Genomic DNA, 16,266 nt, shown 5'->3' on the forward strand with positions numbered 1-16,266 from the left:
AAAATGTACAATTAGGACAAAAACAGCACAAAAAGAACACAATTCTTAACTGAGATCAAGTTATTTTTAATTTTCAAACAATCCCGTATTTAAGACATTACAGGCGTACACGTTCATCCAGCACACTCTGTAAGACTGAAAACCATCAGTTCATTAAAATCATCTCAAACTCCACCCTCTCATAAACATAAACACTAAAAATACATGTCAGAAACATCTACCTTTTCTTTAAACAATAACTTTTTTGAGAGGGGAAGAAAAAGGTAAGAATGAAAGAAAAACAAAGAAACAAACAAAACATGTATCAACCCATCACAGAGGATATCAACTTTGAGTCTTTCTATTCACCATTGACCTCTCCTGGTTACCACAATAAAAAAAGAAGAAGAAAACAACAACTCATGAACGTCTTGTTTTCCATTTGCTGTAGTAAATATTTTACAAAATTCAGCCATGGGGTTAAACTGCTGTCGCTAAAGAATCACAAAAAGAAATGCCACTGGTTAGCTTACTGCTAATAGCATGTAGAGTAGATACACGTGCCTCAAAACAGCGGTTTAAGGCCATATACGAGGGATACGCATCCCTTAAACACACACAATCGCAACACGCTCTACCTTTAACTGGACACGGCCCATATGCTTCAGTGATCTGAAGGGTAAATATGCTGATCTAGGATCAGTGCTCCAAGTCTGTGATCATATTCATTTGGATGAGAAAGGCAAGAGAGTGATCTTAGATGAACATTTTTGCTCTTCGATCAAAGGTTATATGACTCTGTGAGTCACAGTCGGTGCTGAAGACACCTGATGAATGCATCATCTGGGGAAATTGATAACTGTTTAGGTTTGTGAAACTATTTGGCTGTATAGGATATGGTTAAAAGAGTGTAATGGGGTCTAGTCCTAATTGGAATGGATTTGTAGGAATAGTGAAGCGAAAGCAGAGAATGCTGAATTCTGAAATTCCTAAAAATTCTGGGTCAGATGAGTGAATTTGTTTATTTAAAACAAAAGAAGCAGCCAAAAATAGCTGTTGAAGCACTGTCATATAAAAACCACATTTCCATTTTTATTTTCTGAAAGACCTTCCAACTGGTGTGTTTAAGAACCTCAAGAGTCAAATGTCCTTGCTAAGAAGAAAGCGTGTAGCTGAACACACCAATCTCAAACATCTGATCTCAAATCTAGCAGACTTCTACCATTCTGCTGAGCTAATCAACTGTGAACGGTTTCAGGCGTCAGGAAAAGGATGCGGCCTTGTTTGCCTGAAGAGCGTGACAGTGCACCTAGCTTACATTCAGCATGCCCGTCAAGGCCACAGCCAGCCCTCCATATGACGTCACTATAAAGCTACAGAAATTGGGCCACTGCTGCTTGCTAATGGCTAACAGTTGTAATTCTCATACGGGATGAGGAGGAATGTGGTCAGATAGGATTAAAAAGAAGAATATAGCAGCAAGTGGCAATGGAAGGGGTCCAAGCACTAAGGGACTTCAGAAGGTGCTCTAGCACATTCAAACAGAGGATACTGATCAAGCTTAAGGAAGGCTGTGTAAGGAGTGTGTCAGCTGCACTGACAATACCATCACAGGGGGTTCTATTTAACACTATGTATATAAAGCTTTACAGTAGTAATATAGTTTACGGCGTGTGTATATCTGCAGCGTAAAGTACGACGAATGAAGTCATCTACAGGTTATAAATATATATTTACGCTACTGATAAATGTCTGATGCTGACTTGGAGTGATAAAAAGCACATGACTGTCAGGTATGGAGAATATGTGCTATTTTAAATGTTACAGTTCCCCCCAAATGAAAACCTTTGGTGCTTGGAACCCTAAAAGGCTAGTATGTATGCGATATTTCAGTGTGCTGTTGGTTTCTGTAAGTAACTCGATGCATTCTGGTCCTCTGTCGCTTAGACTGATCCTCCTCCTCTCTCCATCTCTCCCTCTCAGGGCATCATGAACAGCACACACTCGGATCAAAAATAACTCTCCTATTCACACATACACACACCCACGCTCCCTCTTTTATAAAGCTCACAGCGAACAAAGACACAGGGAAGGTTGGGAGAGGGGGGGACGGGGGGCGCATGAGTCCAATTCCCTAACTAAAGTGATTGAGTACACACAGCCGAATGTACAGCTCTCGAAGCTTAAGCAGAAATATACATTGTGCTTAGAATATTATTAGGCCAGTAAAAGTATTACACATATAAATCCGTTTCCGTGGAAGTTTACATTCATTCAATTCTCGCGATATACATGTAGATATAGATCTATGTAATAAAATAATCATCGAATAATATATTACTTTTTTGATTCCATCGCAAATAGGCACCCAAAAGGATTATATAAATTCTGTCTCTGTAGCTTAAACCGTTTCTCTCTCTTAATATATTATATATAAGAACTTTATTAGATCAAATTACGCGTCAAAATTACATACAGTACCAGTCAAAAGTGTTCACACCCCTGACTGGATGGTTTTAGTTTACATTCTGTAAGACACTGTGATATGAACTTTCTCCGACAAATATAAATGGTGAAGTTCATAATTCTTTCTGTAAAAATGTCCCCTCAGCCAGTGTTTTTTTTAGCAAGGTCTCAGAATATTTGGAGCTTCCTGGAAGAGCGTCTCAAGTAGCTCTTTTTGAAGCTGACCGAAAGAGTGCCGACAAAGGCAGAGTGCAAAACAAAGGCAAAAGGGGCTACTTAGAAGAATCTAAAATAGAAGGTAGTCTGCATTGGTTAAACACTTTTTTTGGACACTGCACACTTTCATGTGTCCTTTCAGAAGTTTGTAAGTATCTCTCTCAGTCTAAAACGTGTGGCAAAAAGTAAACAACAAAGAAGGCCGTTTTCTGGACTCTTTTGACTGGTACTGTGTACTGAAAACCCACCAAAATCCACCCTGCAGTTTTGTAAGCAACACCGGGGCATTGTTACATCACAATGCATGGAACCAGCTCGTTGCCATGGCAACCCCAACCACTGTCTGTAGGAACCAGCACAACTTGCTGCATTTTTTTTTTTTGAGTCATGGGCTCAGCATTCAAAGCTAGAGTTCTGGAGTTGGGGGGGGGGGGGGCATAATACTAGGCCATAATTCCAGGGGTGGGGAAAAGACCTTGCCTAACCCATGGCTTTGGGCCTGAACACCACTGTTCCGGCTAATGTCAGGTTAAGTGCACTTTCTTGACTTTCTTGATTGCACTGGGTATACTGTGTCACATGAGCAACTCACAATTCTCCCTCTTCCCTGAACCGTATCGCATCAGGAGCATGAAAACTAAAAGGACATTTAATGGAAAGAAGTTACAGCATCTTTTGCTAAGATAAACATGCATGCACACACACAAAACCCCATTCCAAGGCACTGCTAGAACAGTAAACATGGTAGTTTGGCTTACTACGCAACAAAATGGCTGTAAATCCTGTAGCGAGGGTAATAGCAGAATATGTGGAATATGAGAAATTAATAATTCCTAATATTTATACTGATAAATATGTGAGAATAAGTGAAAACTGCTGTGTGGCAAATCAGAGGGTGTGTATGAGAGAATGGAGTAGAGAAAAACTGTAAAACTGACCATGTTAAGTAGCTTACAACAGACTTTGCTATTATGACACTATAAGAACAACAAAACACACAAAAGAGGAATATGCTGGGATGTGTGTGTGCATGCATGACTTGGTTTTCTGCTAACTACATGTTTCGTAGTAGTAGATGAGTAATTAAAAGATTCAATGATGCGAGCCTCATTCCAAATGCACAACCTGAAAAATCCTGAATAGATATCAGAGTCCTCGTTAAGCTGTTTGTCACAATCTGACTTTCTCCACAACATATGTCTAATGCTAGCGTACTGTGGATACCTTGCAAAAGAAAGTTTGTTAAGCTGATGGGGCCTCTACCTCAAAAGCCATCAGAAACGGGTTTGAACAAAGTGCTACGATGTGTTACAATCGCAGACAACCATCGGTGCATCGAGTGCTTTTCATATAGGCAGCCTTCTGGTAGTAACGGCTCATACAGTTACACTTTACCCAAAGTAGCACAAAACTAGGGGTCGGGTGATGTGGCAACATATCGTTATCAATATGTCAATAAGCTCTTTTAATGTACTGTTGGTACATAAGTGGTACTGCTTAAGTTGATGTCGTGCCACTGGACAAATTTTTCCAGAGCATTTGTTTTTAAAGGGCCCATATCTCGGGAATCTCAATTTTATTCATGTTTATAAAAAAACCCCCAAAATATTATATATATATATATATATATGTATATACACATAAAAAAAAATTATGAGCTCTTCGGACATTGCTTGATGCTTTTTTTAGACTGTTCACTCAAGTATGCATCCCGCTTGTTGGAGTAACTGCCTCTACTGTCCAGGGAAGGCTTTCTAATAGATCCTGAAGCATTGCTGTGATGATTTGATGGCATTCAGTGTTGGCATTCAGTCAGTGTAAGGTCAGGATGCTGGATGATCACCACCCCACCTAATCCCCAACTCATCCCAAAAGAATTGAGTGGAGCACCATCACTCCAGAGAACACAGTCTAAAGCAATTTAGCTTTGCCTGTTCACACTGAAGCTATAAGGAGAATACTTTTTCAATGAGGCACAATACAGGGCAGCCAAATAATTTGGTAACTTACAGTTAGTAACTTACAGTTAGTCAGTTCTAAAGGCACAGTAAAAAAAAAGAAAACCTGCTTAATTGTAAGTGATAAAGAGAAGTAGAAAAAAGATCCTTTAAAAATGAATGACTGTTTTTAGGACATATACCCATTCAAACATCAGATGAACCTTAGGGGAGAAAATAAAAGGCAAGGAAAGTGATGGATATGGGCCCTTTAAAGTGGCACTAGTTTGTTGCGTCTATGGCACCTTTAAACCTCTGGGGGGAAAAAATGGAAATATCATGATGCATATCCTCCATCATGAAAATACTGTGATACGCATCATACACCGCGAAAGTATCTTGATGATATGTTGTTGCCTAACTCCAACCAGACATAGTTAAAGAACTGAACAGGTGTTCCTGGCAGAAGAAATTATAATGGAGCAAGTAGCTTAAGGTTTGGTAAAGAAAGCTTCTGGAACCACAGTAGACTGTGCTAGCGAGCGAAGGGGAAAGAAGTTCTGATGCTTTTCGGATACCGCTCGTATTGCAGGTAACACTACACATACAACCAAAGGCAGCAGCTCAGAGAGTAGAGCCCACTCAAGTTTGCCGACCTTTCTTCTATTGCTTTGGACCACACTGTGTACTTTATAGTACAGTCTCACGCTCTCACACACACACACACACACACACGCACGCGCACACACACACACACACACACACACACATATATATATACACACGTGAGTCCAGCCAAAACCATGGTGGAAAAAAAAAGACCTGTAATTCTATTAAAAAAGCAAAGAAAACTGATGGGTCCAAATATTCATCAAAGAAACAAGTAATCAATCAGTAAGTCGAATTTCACACTGCATCCCTGCTGCATTCTAGAAAGACTAATCTGAATGTAAAAACTAAATTTCCCATAAGGCTGTATCTCACATCTTACACCAGGGAGCCTTTTTGACAGCACAAACGCATGGCACAGTTGTGAGATCTTGAAGAAACAAGCAGGCGATTAGTGTTGAATTTTAAATAACGCAGTAGCGTGACAATGTAGGCTAACCGCTCAAAGAAGAGTCAAGCCTAGTGTATCTAAGCATAAATCCCATTTCTGATCAGGCCCAAATGCTATGTACAATGGCACACATTCACAACTGGACTACACATTTATGCTGCCAAAAAACAGACCAATTTTTTTATAATAATAATAATAAAACAAAACAAAATGAACTTCAGCTCATCTCCCTGACCTCGTAATCTGACTGGGTTAAAGAGGAACCCCCCTCCCCCTTTCTGAAAACTTCAAAACGAGAACAGCACAAATACAGCACGTATTGCAATAGAACAGCAAGAGATACAGTAGATTATTAAAGTAAGAATAATACCAAATACCTATACATACAGAGAATATCAAACTGCCCAAGATATACTGTTCTGACAAAGAGAGGGAAAAAAAAGCATTCTTAAAAAGCTAAGTCAGAGAGACTGCCGTGTAACGGTGGTTACACTTCTGTGTCCTACAGTCGAAAAAGCGCAGTGCTAAATTCAGTTCGTAGAAGCGGCGACTACTGAGAGCGCTTTTTGACAAAATACTGTCAAAGTTCTGGCTGTACAGCTAAGAGCGAAATGAATAACGAGGCAAACCTGCTCCGGATTTGCTAATTATCTGTGAGCTCTCAAACCTGCACTCTAAACGTCTGCGCATTAAAACAGAAAAACAGTAAAATCACTGATATTCTCAACCCTTAAATGCAACTGATAAACAAACCACTAGGCTACTGCACTATACAGTACGTTGGAGAATGGAAAATTACAGATGTTGCAGTACCACTCTTGACCACTAGAGGTGCATCCATCACCACAAAGAGACCCAAGCGGTTTCTGCTTTTTTTGTGCAGCTGGTGCAGCCTCACATACGTTACATACACACGCGCATACACACACTCACTGCTGCTGCTGTAGGGATGCTGCGTCTTCCCGATTCCCCTCTTCTCTTGCAGTAAAGGTTGGAATGTCGAAATAAGGCTCTTTTGAGTGAGCGGAAAGCAGACTAGTTCAAATCTAGCGGGCTAGTTGAAGCGATATAGAGAAAGAGTACTTGGTTTGAAGCTAAAAGTAGGCTTCATTATGGCCAGTTAAGCAAAGGCGCACACGCATACACACAAAACACACACCTACGAAAACACGCACACACACTAACACACACCCACACCCACACACAAACCCTGTACAACAGGCTCAGAGTTAAGATGAAGAATCTCGGTTCAGTATATGGCAGTCTGCCACATGGCTGCTCCGCTGTAGGTGTGTGTGTGTGGTGCGTGTGTGTTTTCAGATGTGCCTGCGTGAAAGTGTTGTGTGTGAGCAAATGCACGGACAGTGAGCACTGTATCTATTTACAGTGTATATGTGAGCGAGTGAGTGAGAGAGAACTGAGCGGAGCAGTGATGACAGCGCGGCTCCATCACCAGTTCATGATGCAGTTTCTGTTCAGAGTCATGAAGTAAACCTGACTGCTCCCACCAGATCGCACAGATGCAAAGAAGACCTGAAACGCAGAAAGAGAGAGGGAGAAAGTGTTTAGGAAACACCATCCCACTTACTAAATGATCTACAGCTGGAGCCAGATGCTTCTGCGCCACTGCCCCTGATCTCTGGAATTCATTAGCTCCACCTCTCCACCTTTTAATCAAACCCCAACACTGGTTACCTCTGTGCTTTCCACATAAAACATCTTTAATGATAGAAACTATAACCATTAATTACAAATGCCCCACTATCATGATGTTATTACTCATGTTTCCTGCTTTTAAATATTGTTTTGTAGGTCATAGGCTGACAGGTGCTATAGAAATAAATGATCATTATTATTATTTTTGTCTATTCTAAAAATGTTTGCTTACTATTTAAAGAATATATTAACTTTATATTCTTCTGTCCTGTCTTTCAGTACACACTCACCTCGAAACTCCCGCTGTGTAGTTGCTTATACACCTTTGCTTAGTCTTTAAAATATGCAGTTGTTCAGGCAAAGCAGGTTTGGTATTTGAAGTTGGCTTCTTTAGTTAGAACTGAAGATGCTCAATTAACATTGCTTACATTTAGGCTACGTTCAGCAGGTAAAATCCGAGTTGTTCACCAAACCCAATGGGTTTTGTTGGCTGTTCACACTTTTTAATGTGACTTATATAAGACATTCATCTGAACAGTTCATGCTCCTAAACTGACACGCATGCCCAAAAGAGCAATGCTTCAGGTTTCATTTTCATTTTCGCCATCATTTGGGCACGGACACTGGTTTGGTTTCCGTCCTTGGTTTCTTTAAACTATTTTGCTTGGACACTTCAGCCACGTCATCCTGTGGGTGCATTCGTCCATTTCTTGAAACACAGAATTGTGATATGTGGCTTCTAATTTTGCTTGAACAGAGACATTAATCCAAATATTTATGAGGTCTGCTACCTCGCTATCCCGCCACTGAAAACCTCTGTTACTGCTGTCGTCATTTTCTCTTCTCCTCACATCCATTTTCTTTTTTCTGTGACGTACAATTTGCAAGAATTCTGGCTGTAGCATCGTCAGATTCTCTGTTTTTTGCTGTTCACACTGCCACACAGATAACACATCAGTGTCATGTATGATGAACAAAATCAGATTTGGGCACCTTGACCTGCAGTGTGAACGCAGCCTTAGACTGACCTAGACAGTCACCAATCTTATCTCCTTAAAACATACAGCCAAAAGACACCCACTCAAACCCCTTTCAGATCTCCAGAAAAATCAAGGTCATTTAGAACATAAAAAATTGAGCATGTATTTACAGAGATGATAATGGTGACAGTTAGTGTGTGTGTGTGTGTATGGGAGCAGATCAGACCTTGTCATTCCTTTCACAGAGGAATTTGAGTCTCTGGGCTCTTTTGTGCATGAAGACGCCGTCCAGGTGGCCCGTCTCCACTGAGCGGATTTCTATTGCCTTTTCACCCCAACCCATGATCTGATTGGAACAGATATGAGCTACACACAAGACACAGATGGGAGATATAAGAGATAGAGAAGGTGAGATGGGCACAGAGAAACTGAACAGCTTAAAAGGTTTTCACATAATAAACACAGAATTGTAGAACTTTGTCTCATACCGACAGAGGTGGGCATCTCTCCCCACTGCAGCACCACGTCTTTGATGATGCGGCCGTAGGTGTTGACGTACACTCCCTCATCCTCATAACACAACAGCATCTCCATCCCATCAGAACTTGGCAGGAAGACAATGGCATGTGGGGTCACCTGAGACTGGATCTACACAAAAGGAGAGACATGTTAAATATCACCAGTGGTAAAACTTTAGTTTAACCTGCAGTGATTTCAGTGATTACTCACAAGCTAGATACAGACATAATAGCAATATGTTGTTATTATGCCTGAGGCATTAAAGTGGCTTTTACCTTTCAATCTGGGCTCTCTGTGGGAATTTGGGAAAATTACACAAATCACACCATTTGGCAAGTCAAATCTGAACTAACTACATAACACAGCCTCCTCTGGTAACTCTAATCCTGTTCCAATAATGCTCTTGTTTGGCATTTTGTAGAACAGCTGCCAGATCCCAGCTTCAATGTCCTCCTTGCACCTGCAGTGCCGGTCTCAGCCACTGGCGGCCGCCAGCGTGCATGCTGGGATACAGCAATACAGTCTGAGTGCTGTGTTTAAAGATCAACTTCAGTAAGTCCCTTATGTGACTCACATGGACGGGAATGTAGATGTCATAGTTGTTCCCAGAATCAACGTCGATGGCGTGGAACCCAGCACTTGACCCGTAGATGACCTTCAACCTCTGACCTTCTTCCACTGTTAGATCAACCAGCTGAGGCCTGTGAGGCAGGTCACTGAATGACTAGAAAGAGTGAGATAGAGAAGGAAAGGTTTGCTCTATTGAAGCTAAGCCGAAAAGACATGATCTGCACGCTGTATCTGCACAGAATGACAATGAAAATGCAGTCTTTATTAGTGAGCATATATTTTTCCTTACCTTGAAGGCCATAAATTTGTGGTAAGGTTTAGGAGCCCAGGCATAAACTTCCACCGCATTTTTCAGAGCAATCACCAGGAATTTAATGCGCTCGTACTTTACTGCAAACCACAAGCAACCATACAGAATTAGTTACACATTACACAACAGTGGTAAAGAGTCCAGGTAAAGAGATAAGTTTAATCCTTAACCCATCAAAGCTGAAACAGGGCTCTCCATTTCTTTACTTTCATTGTATGGCTTTCTAGTCCATTTTGTCGTGCACATTTGCCCCATTCCTATGGCCTTCTAGTCAGTTCAGTGGCATATACTTACTCCATTTGGAAACCACTCATCTATTTCATAGTGTGCACTTACGTACTTTGTAGCGCCTTCCTGTCTGCTTTAAATTACGCAGTTACCCACAATGTGGAGCATTCCTTCTAGACTCTTACCGACTTTGTAGTGCACACAGCCCTCCATCTCCCCTACAGTGGTCCAGCCCTGCTTCTTCTCCACTTCTGGATCATTATGGAGGATTTTATTCCTCAACCAGGCCAGATAATACACACGCACTTTATTCTTCTTCCCTGAGAAGAAGAAGAATAAATTAAACAAATTCAAATAAACCATTGGCTGGATCTAAAAACTCTAACTGCTGCCTTCTCGACCCAGTACAATATCTTTGCCTCTAGCCTGCATTTTATTGGACGATTACAATGAATGGGATCGTGTTGCAAAAGGATTGTATAATTCAACAGTTAATATATTTGAATTTCAATAAAGCATGCTAATGTGAAGATAGTTGATAAGTGTTTACGCTTTAAGCCCAGTAACAAGTGATGACTGAACTACTACGTCTAGTAGTAGTTAACTCACTCTTGCATCTCTTCCCTCCGCACTCAGAAGAACAATTATGCAAAAAAGCAAACAGTCTGACAATATCTAGCTGACTGTCCAGAGTATATTATAATGTATATAATTGCAAATAACTTGTGTGTGATGTGTGTCTGTGCGCAGCTAAAGCATAACTTACTGTAATTAACTCATATAGCAAGCTTTTGTTGTCTATATAAGCTTATTTATCCCTCTAAATGTTAAGTGGTCACCTGTTGGGAGCAGTTATGATAAATCTTTTTGGAGCATTATTTAATGAATCATGAAGAATGCAGTTAGATATGCTGGTGGCCGCAAGGCACCACTGTCCCCCTTTGATTTCTTTCTATTTGTTATAGCACCGTTTGGACAATCAGTTGAGCCTCCATGTCATACTAAACAATAATTGTGATTTTGCACATTGATCAAATGGAGTCTGTTAAATAACGCAGCTCTTTAGCATGCTGAGTAACAAAGATCAGATTAAGGTCAAACACAGCCCTGATAGATAAAGTTGTGGTTAGTGGATTACTAGTGCCCATCTCCAATACTAACCTGATATGGTAATGAGCAGGTTAAGTCCCTCCAGAACGTCCATCTGCTGGAATCTGCGTGAGTTGATAAGTGGATAGACTTTTCCCTGACCACTGCGGTCCAACAGTTTTAGACCATTCTCTGTCCCTACCAGCAAGTTTACACCTGAGAACACAAATATCTGACTATTTTAGACACCAAGTTGCTCCTACTAGCATGTAAATGTCTATCTAAACACATTTTCATACATACCCCAAAGTGCAGCACAGAGGATCTCAGAGTTGAACCTCTTCTTATATTTGCGGATCTCTGGGGTGTCACTCACAGGGCGAGTGTTTGTGGGATTCACATTAACCATGGAGCCTTTTCTGACCTCCAGCTTCAGCTGATCAAACCGAGAGCCCAGACCTGCAAAAAAACATATTGAAGGCTTAAGTCCACATAAAGCAATACATTTAAGTCTTTTAACCCTATACATTATTGCAGCTGTTATTGTTAGGACCATAAAGATTGAGGCTTTATGTGAGGCTAGTTACTGAAGAGTTAGGAAAATGTAGGCAAATGTTAAATCAGTCAGGTCCAACACACTCACATTATAATCAGACAAATGGGAAATGCAACAGCAACTCATTCTTTCCATACACAATCTTACAAGAACTTCTCCTACTACAACTACTAATATAAACAATAACAACAGCAACAACAAACCTCCCACTGAGATGGTCTCCCCTGTCCCTCCTGAAGGTTGATACATTCCAAGATCCACAAAAGTGGTGAAGGAGGATTTCCCAGATGCCTTGACCAATCCTCTGGACTGATACTGAAATAAGCACAACCATAAGATTTAAATATACAAATCAGAAATTCATATTAATTAAACAAATAATACAATATAACAATATGGCCTCTCCATACACTGTCTATATAAATACATAAAAGATAGCAAATGGTTTAACTTAGAGAGATTATGGCCCTTCTCGGTCAACAACCATTGAGACATCACTGTCCATTTTATGGAAATAAATGCTTATATGGCCTTGCACAATTATATTTATGTAGTCACTTAAGTGAAAGACACTTACTTCCCAGATACACTCAGCAAAAATAGTTCTATAAAGAACTGAAAAGGGTTCTTTGACATGTAAGAATGGTGGAAACCTTTTAGGTGTTTTTAAAAATGCTGTTGCTCCTGGGCTCCCTCTACAGTTGCAGAGTGTAATTCAGCCATTTGTTGAAAAGTGGAATGTGAAAGTAGCAAGTAAACTGTTACAGCACAGTAATATTGTATGTACATAGAACATTTATCAAAGAACTCTCAAAGAAGGGTTTTGTTAAGGGTGAAGCCTAAACTACAAACACAGACAGGTCACTCACATCATAGGTGGAGTCTTTCCCGGGAGATGAGTGTGAGGCGGAGTCAGTGGGGGAGTGTGACGGCTGAACAACATCAGGCAAGTTGGTGTATCCATTATGGCTACGCTTCTCTGGAGTCTAAAACACACACACAAACACATATCTGCATTAAAATAGATCTCCTAATGTGTGCGGTGCTAAAATATACATGCAGTCATATCAGTTCACGCCAGGCCTGCAGGTAACATCCGCATCTGCACTGATTCATACATGGTTTATAATTATTCAAATCTATTAGATTTCATCTTGCCGTCACTGCACCACCATCACTCACAATTCCATCAGCAGTTATGGTGCAATAAAAGGTCATATCAGCCCTAGTCTTGGTACCAGGCACCTGGAGCACTGCAAGGACAGCTGGTGACAGGACATTTTTATTGCGTGGAATATGATTGGGTCCAAAAGTCATGCTCAGAAAGTTCTTCCTTCAAACAATCCCCCGTACTGAGCAACAACAGCTTTAGAGAACTTCTGTATATTCTGTGGCTTGGGAAGTTTACTGTCTATGAAAAGATATTCTAACAGAATTCAATTAAAAGTTGTCCTTTCAAAGGTCCAATCCAAACAGCCATTTAACACGTTCTTCATTTTCATGAGACATTTCTGAGGAGATTAGATATAAGTTAATATGCATGCATAAGCATAAAGACACAGATGGTTTTTAAAGTCCACTTTTGTAAAACTCCTGAAATATACAGAGAAATGTGACCCTAACAACTGGCCAGGACCTGGTGGGCCATTAGAAATGCCCAATGTCAGATAAACAGCACTTAAAAGTTAGAAGTTTCCATCCGTCCTTTCACTGTGAGAATAGGACTCAACACAGTAGGTCTAAAGCTGTTCAATAAACTGTTATGGAGCAAAAAAATAAAAAATAAATAAATAAAATAAATAAATCTACTGAGGGCAAAGGTTACTCCATAGTTCAGACCTCAACATCACTGAATGTGCTTGGAATGTAAATACTCCCTACTTCCAAGACTAAACTTAGTAGAGTGGAAAATCTCTTTACAGATTTCTGCAGGAAAACTGAAAGGGCCATTTAAAAGGAATGGAAGTGGTAACAAGAGTGAACTCACTGAAACATCTGATCGTATAGTCAGACATTAAAGCTTTTGGAATCTTCTGTTAGGGGTATGAACAAGCTGTTTTTCTGTTCAGTGAAAAATGTTTTGACTAAAAATGAAATAACTGAAAGGTAGTCTCTGATTTAATACAGCATTGACTCAATAGAGTAGATCCAGGATCTTGCTTATTTGGGACCTTGCTGGTCACTGTTTGACTTCCTGCCAACATTTTAACCTTAGTTTAGTAGGAAAAAGGACATCTCCTAATGGCTACATGAATTAAGATTACATAATGAAGCCCTCAGTATGTTTCCTGTAGTGTACTGCAACCTGTCAGTATGACCACATTGATCATTTAAGGAACATAGGTCAACCTTGCTGCCTAATCGCTGCAGCTGTAGTTCTTTCTCTCACACACACATGGATCTCACCCTCTGCACAAGCATGGTCTGGTCCCCATAACCCCCTGCTCGTTCTTCATCTCCTCCTTCACCTTCCTCCTCCTCATGCACCACCATAGTGTTCACAGAGTCAGAATCTGCGTCACGTGGACTGAAAGTAAAAACACAGGGTGCATGAAGCAGAAATAAAAAGGGATGAAGAGAATGCTGGTTTCCCAATAGTCATGCCCTTTCCTGTGCTGCAGACAAAATTAGGCACAAACCCAGGCACTTTTCCTTCCTCTATTCCTCTTTCTCAAAAGGTTAGTGGTGGCTATGTTCAGGAGTGAACATGATTGGCAGTCTGTATGAGCTGTCTACAAAATTGCGGAGCCTGTGTGGGGTTTTATAGACTCTGAACCATGATGACAGCCTGTTAAATTCAATTTAGTAAAAACAAAACTTATTTTATTCTATAAAGTACTGACTCTCTCTCGTCCTTTCCCACTCTCCCTACATGTCAAACCTCTATCTCTCTCCCTCTCTCCAGCCTTCTTCCACCTCTCTTCTACTAGAAACAGTAATGGGGATGAATGAATGTTTTTTCCAGAACATCATCAAAAACTGGAACAAAATTGAGTGAATGAGAGAACACTGTGATCGGTATTTTTTCTGGTTTATTTTATGATCGAAGATTAGAAATTAAAGGCATCGTGGTTCAGCGTTTGATTCCTGTAACAAATTTTCCCTCTCTGGATAACGTACCGGTCAGTAGGGCTCTCCTCTTCAGCCCCTTCTCCACTTTCGCTCTCCTCACTGCTCTCACTGCTCTCTGATGATGAGGAGTAGTCATTGGCCTTCACTGGGGGACGAGGTTGCTCCTCTGCACGCTCCTTTGAGTACAGCCCATGGTCCTGATACACATACACACACACAAACACAAACACAGAGTGAGAGAACAACGTGAGTGTCTGAGCTTACCACAGAGACAACTAATACTGCTTGTATAAAAAGACATGCAGCACACCTGAACATGCACTTAACACTGAAGGTTTGTACAAAATTAATTTATACATTTGCTGTCATTTACAGGACAGCATGTACAGGACATTTCTCTATACATCAGTTGGTTTTAGTTAGCACCCTAAATCAGTGATATCCAAAGGTTTATCTGCAAAGGTAGGTGTGACTGCAGGTTTGCATTCTAGACAACCAGGTGCACACCTCACTGACGCCACCTGTATAATCAACCAGCCAGTTTTTTAAACAACTGATCACATGTGCTTCTGCTTAGCCAGAATGATAAACCTGCAGCCTCACCGGCCTTCTGTGGATAATATTGGACACTTCTGGCCTAAATCACCACATTTCCTTCAAACTAAATTTAATAATCCCTTATAGACAACAGTATGAGACCACAAAAAAACACAAGAGCAGCAGCAATCTTTAACACTGCAGTTTATAGATACCAGTGTTATTTAGTGTTAGAAAACACATCAGTACAAGCCTTAGAACCCCAAGTGGTCTGCATGGCTGCCTTTTTCAGATTAACTTACAGACACTGTGAACATGTGTGTCATAACGACAGGACCTACTAAGTAGACTACATTATCTAACTATAAAAGTTACAATTACAAAATACAAATTAGTATTAAAAAGTATACAAATTTTACATGATCTAAACTTTGCCAAAAGTTCAGTGTGGTATGATGCTAATTGATGAGGTATAAGCTTCCATCATCTGTAGCTCCAGTGCAAAACGGAGACGCAGACAACATGTCAATCTACATTAGATCTACACTTGGGGTGAGAAAAACCTATATTTAACTGTATTTTTGATTTATTTATTTAACTGTAATCTTTATGGTCCTAACTTTATTATTTGTTTTCAATCACAAATCAGTGTCCATTTCTGTACAGGTAGTGCTAACCTAGGGTCAACTCAAACTTTTCATATGACAGTGTTCATTAGAATAAGGAAAACCTAAGCTGATACTGCATCAACCTCGTCACTCTCAGCTAAAATCACTGTCCCCAATAGAATAGTTCTGTCCAGAGCAATGGATTTCAGTTGCTCCAAGTCTCAGCAAAGGATCAATAACTGCCATTAACACTGATCAGAGAAATACAGTCTGTTTGTCCACCCCAGTCATTAGGAACCAATTACTCAGTTAATTACTGCCTCCAGTGTTTTTGGAAAATGCTCCACATTTATTTGGTTCACTTCACTCTCCACACATCATCAGCCAAATGAGAACACACAAAGACTTGCTAAGCGCGCGCACACACACACACACGCACGCACGCACGCACGCACGCACGCACGCACGCGCACGTGTGGGTAC

At 40.5% G+C, this 16,266-nt stretch overlaps 1 protein-coding gene across 5 annotated transcripts in view; it reads right to left on the reverse strand.

Moving 5' to 3' along the window:
• Positions 1-50: 50 nt before the first annotated feature.
• mink1 (misshapen-like kinase 1) overlaps positions 51-16,266 on the reverse strand; it is a 63,158-nt gene continuing 46,942 nt past the window's right edge. For all 5 annotated transcript variants that reach the window (XM_072674266.1, XM_072674258.1, XM_072674240.1 and 2 more), the window contains 12 exons: positions 14,687-14,835; positions 13,973-14,093; positions 12,436-12,552; positions 11,770-11,881; positions 11,314-11,469; positions 11,083-11,226; positions 10,107-10,241; positions 9,673-9,773; positions 9,388-9,537; positions 8,783-8,942; positions 8,521-8,660; positions 51-7,191 (listed from right to left, as the gene is read on the reverse strand). In XM_072674266.1, coding sequence (XP_072530367.1) covers positions 7,108-7,191; positions 8,521-8,660; positions 8,783-8,942; positions 9,388-9,537; positions 9,673-9,773; positions 10,107-10,241; positions 11,083-11,226; positions 11,314-11,469; positions 11,770-11,881; positions 12,436-12,552; positions 13,973-14,093; positions 14,687-14,835 — 1,569 coding nt within the window. In that variant the 3' untranslated portion in view covers positions 51-7,107. The remainder of the gene's footprint in view (positions 7,192-8,520; positions 8,661-8,782; positions 8,943-9,387; positions 9,538-9,672; positions 9,774-10,106; positions 10,242-11,082; positions 11,227-11,313; positions 11,470-11,769; positions 11,882-12,435; positions 12,553-13,972; positions 14,094-14,686; positions 14,836-16,266) is intronic.

This window comes from Salminus brasiliensis, chromosome 1, assembly GCF_030463535.1.
Source record: "Salminus brasiliensis chromosome 1, fSalBra1.hap2, whole genome shotgun sequence".
Lineage (NCBI taxonomy): Eukaryota > Metazoa > Chordata > Actinopteri > Characiformes > Bryconidae > Salminus > Salminus brasiliensis.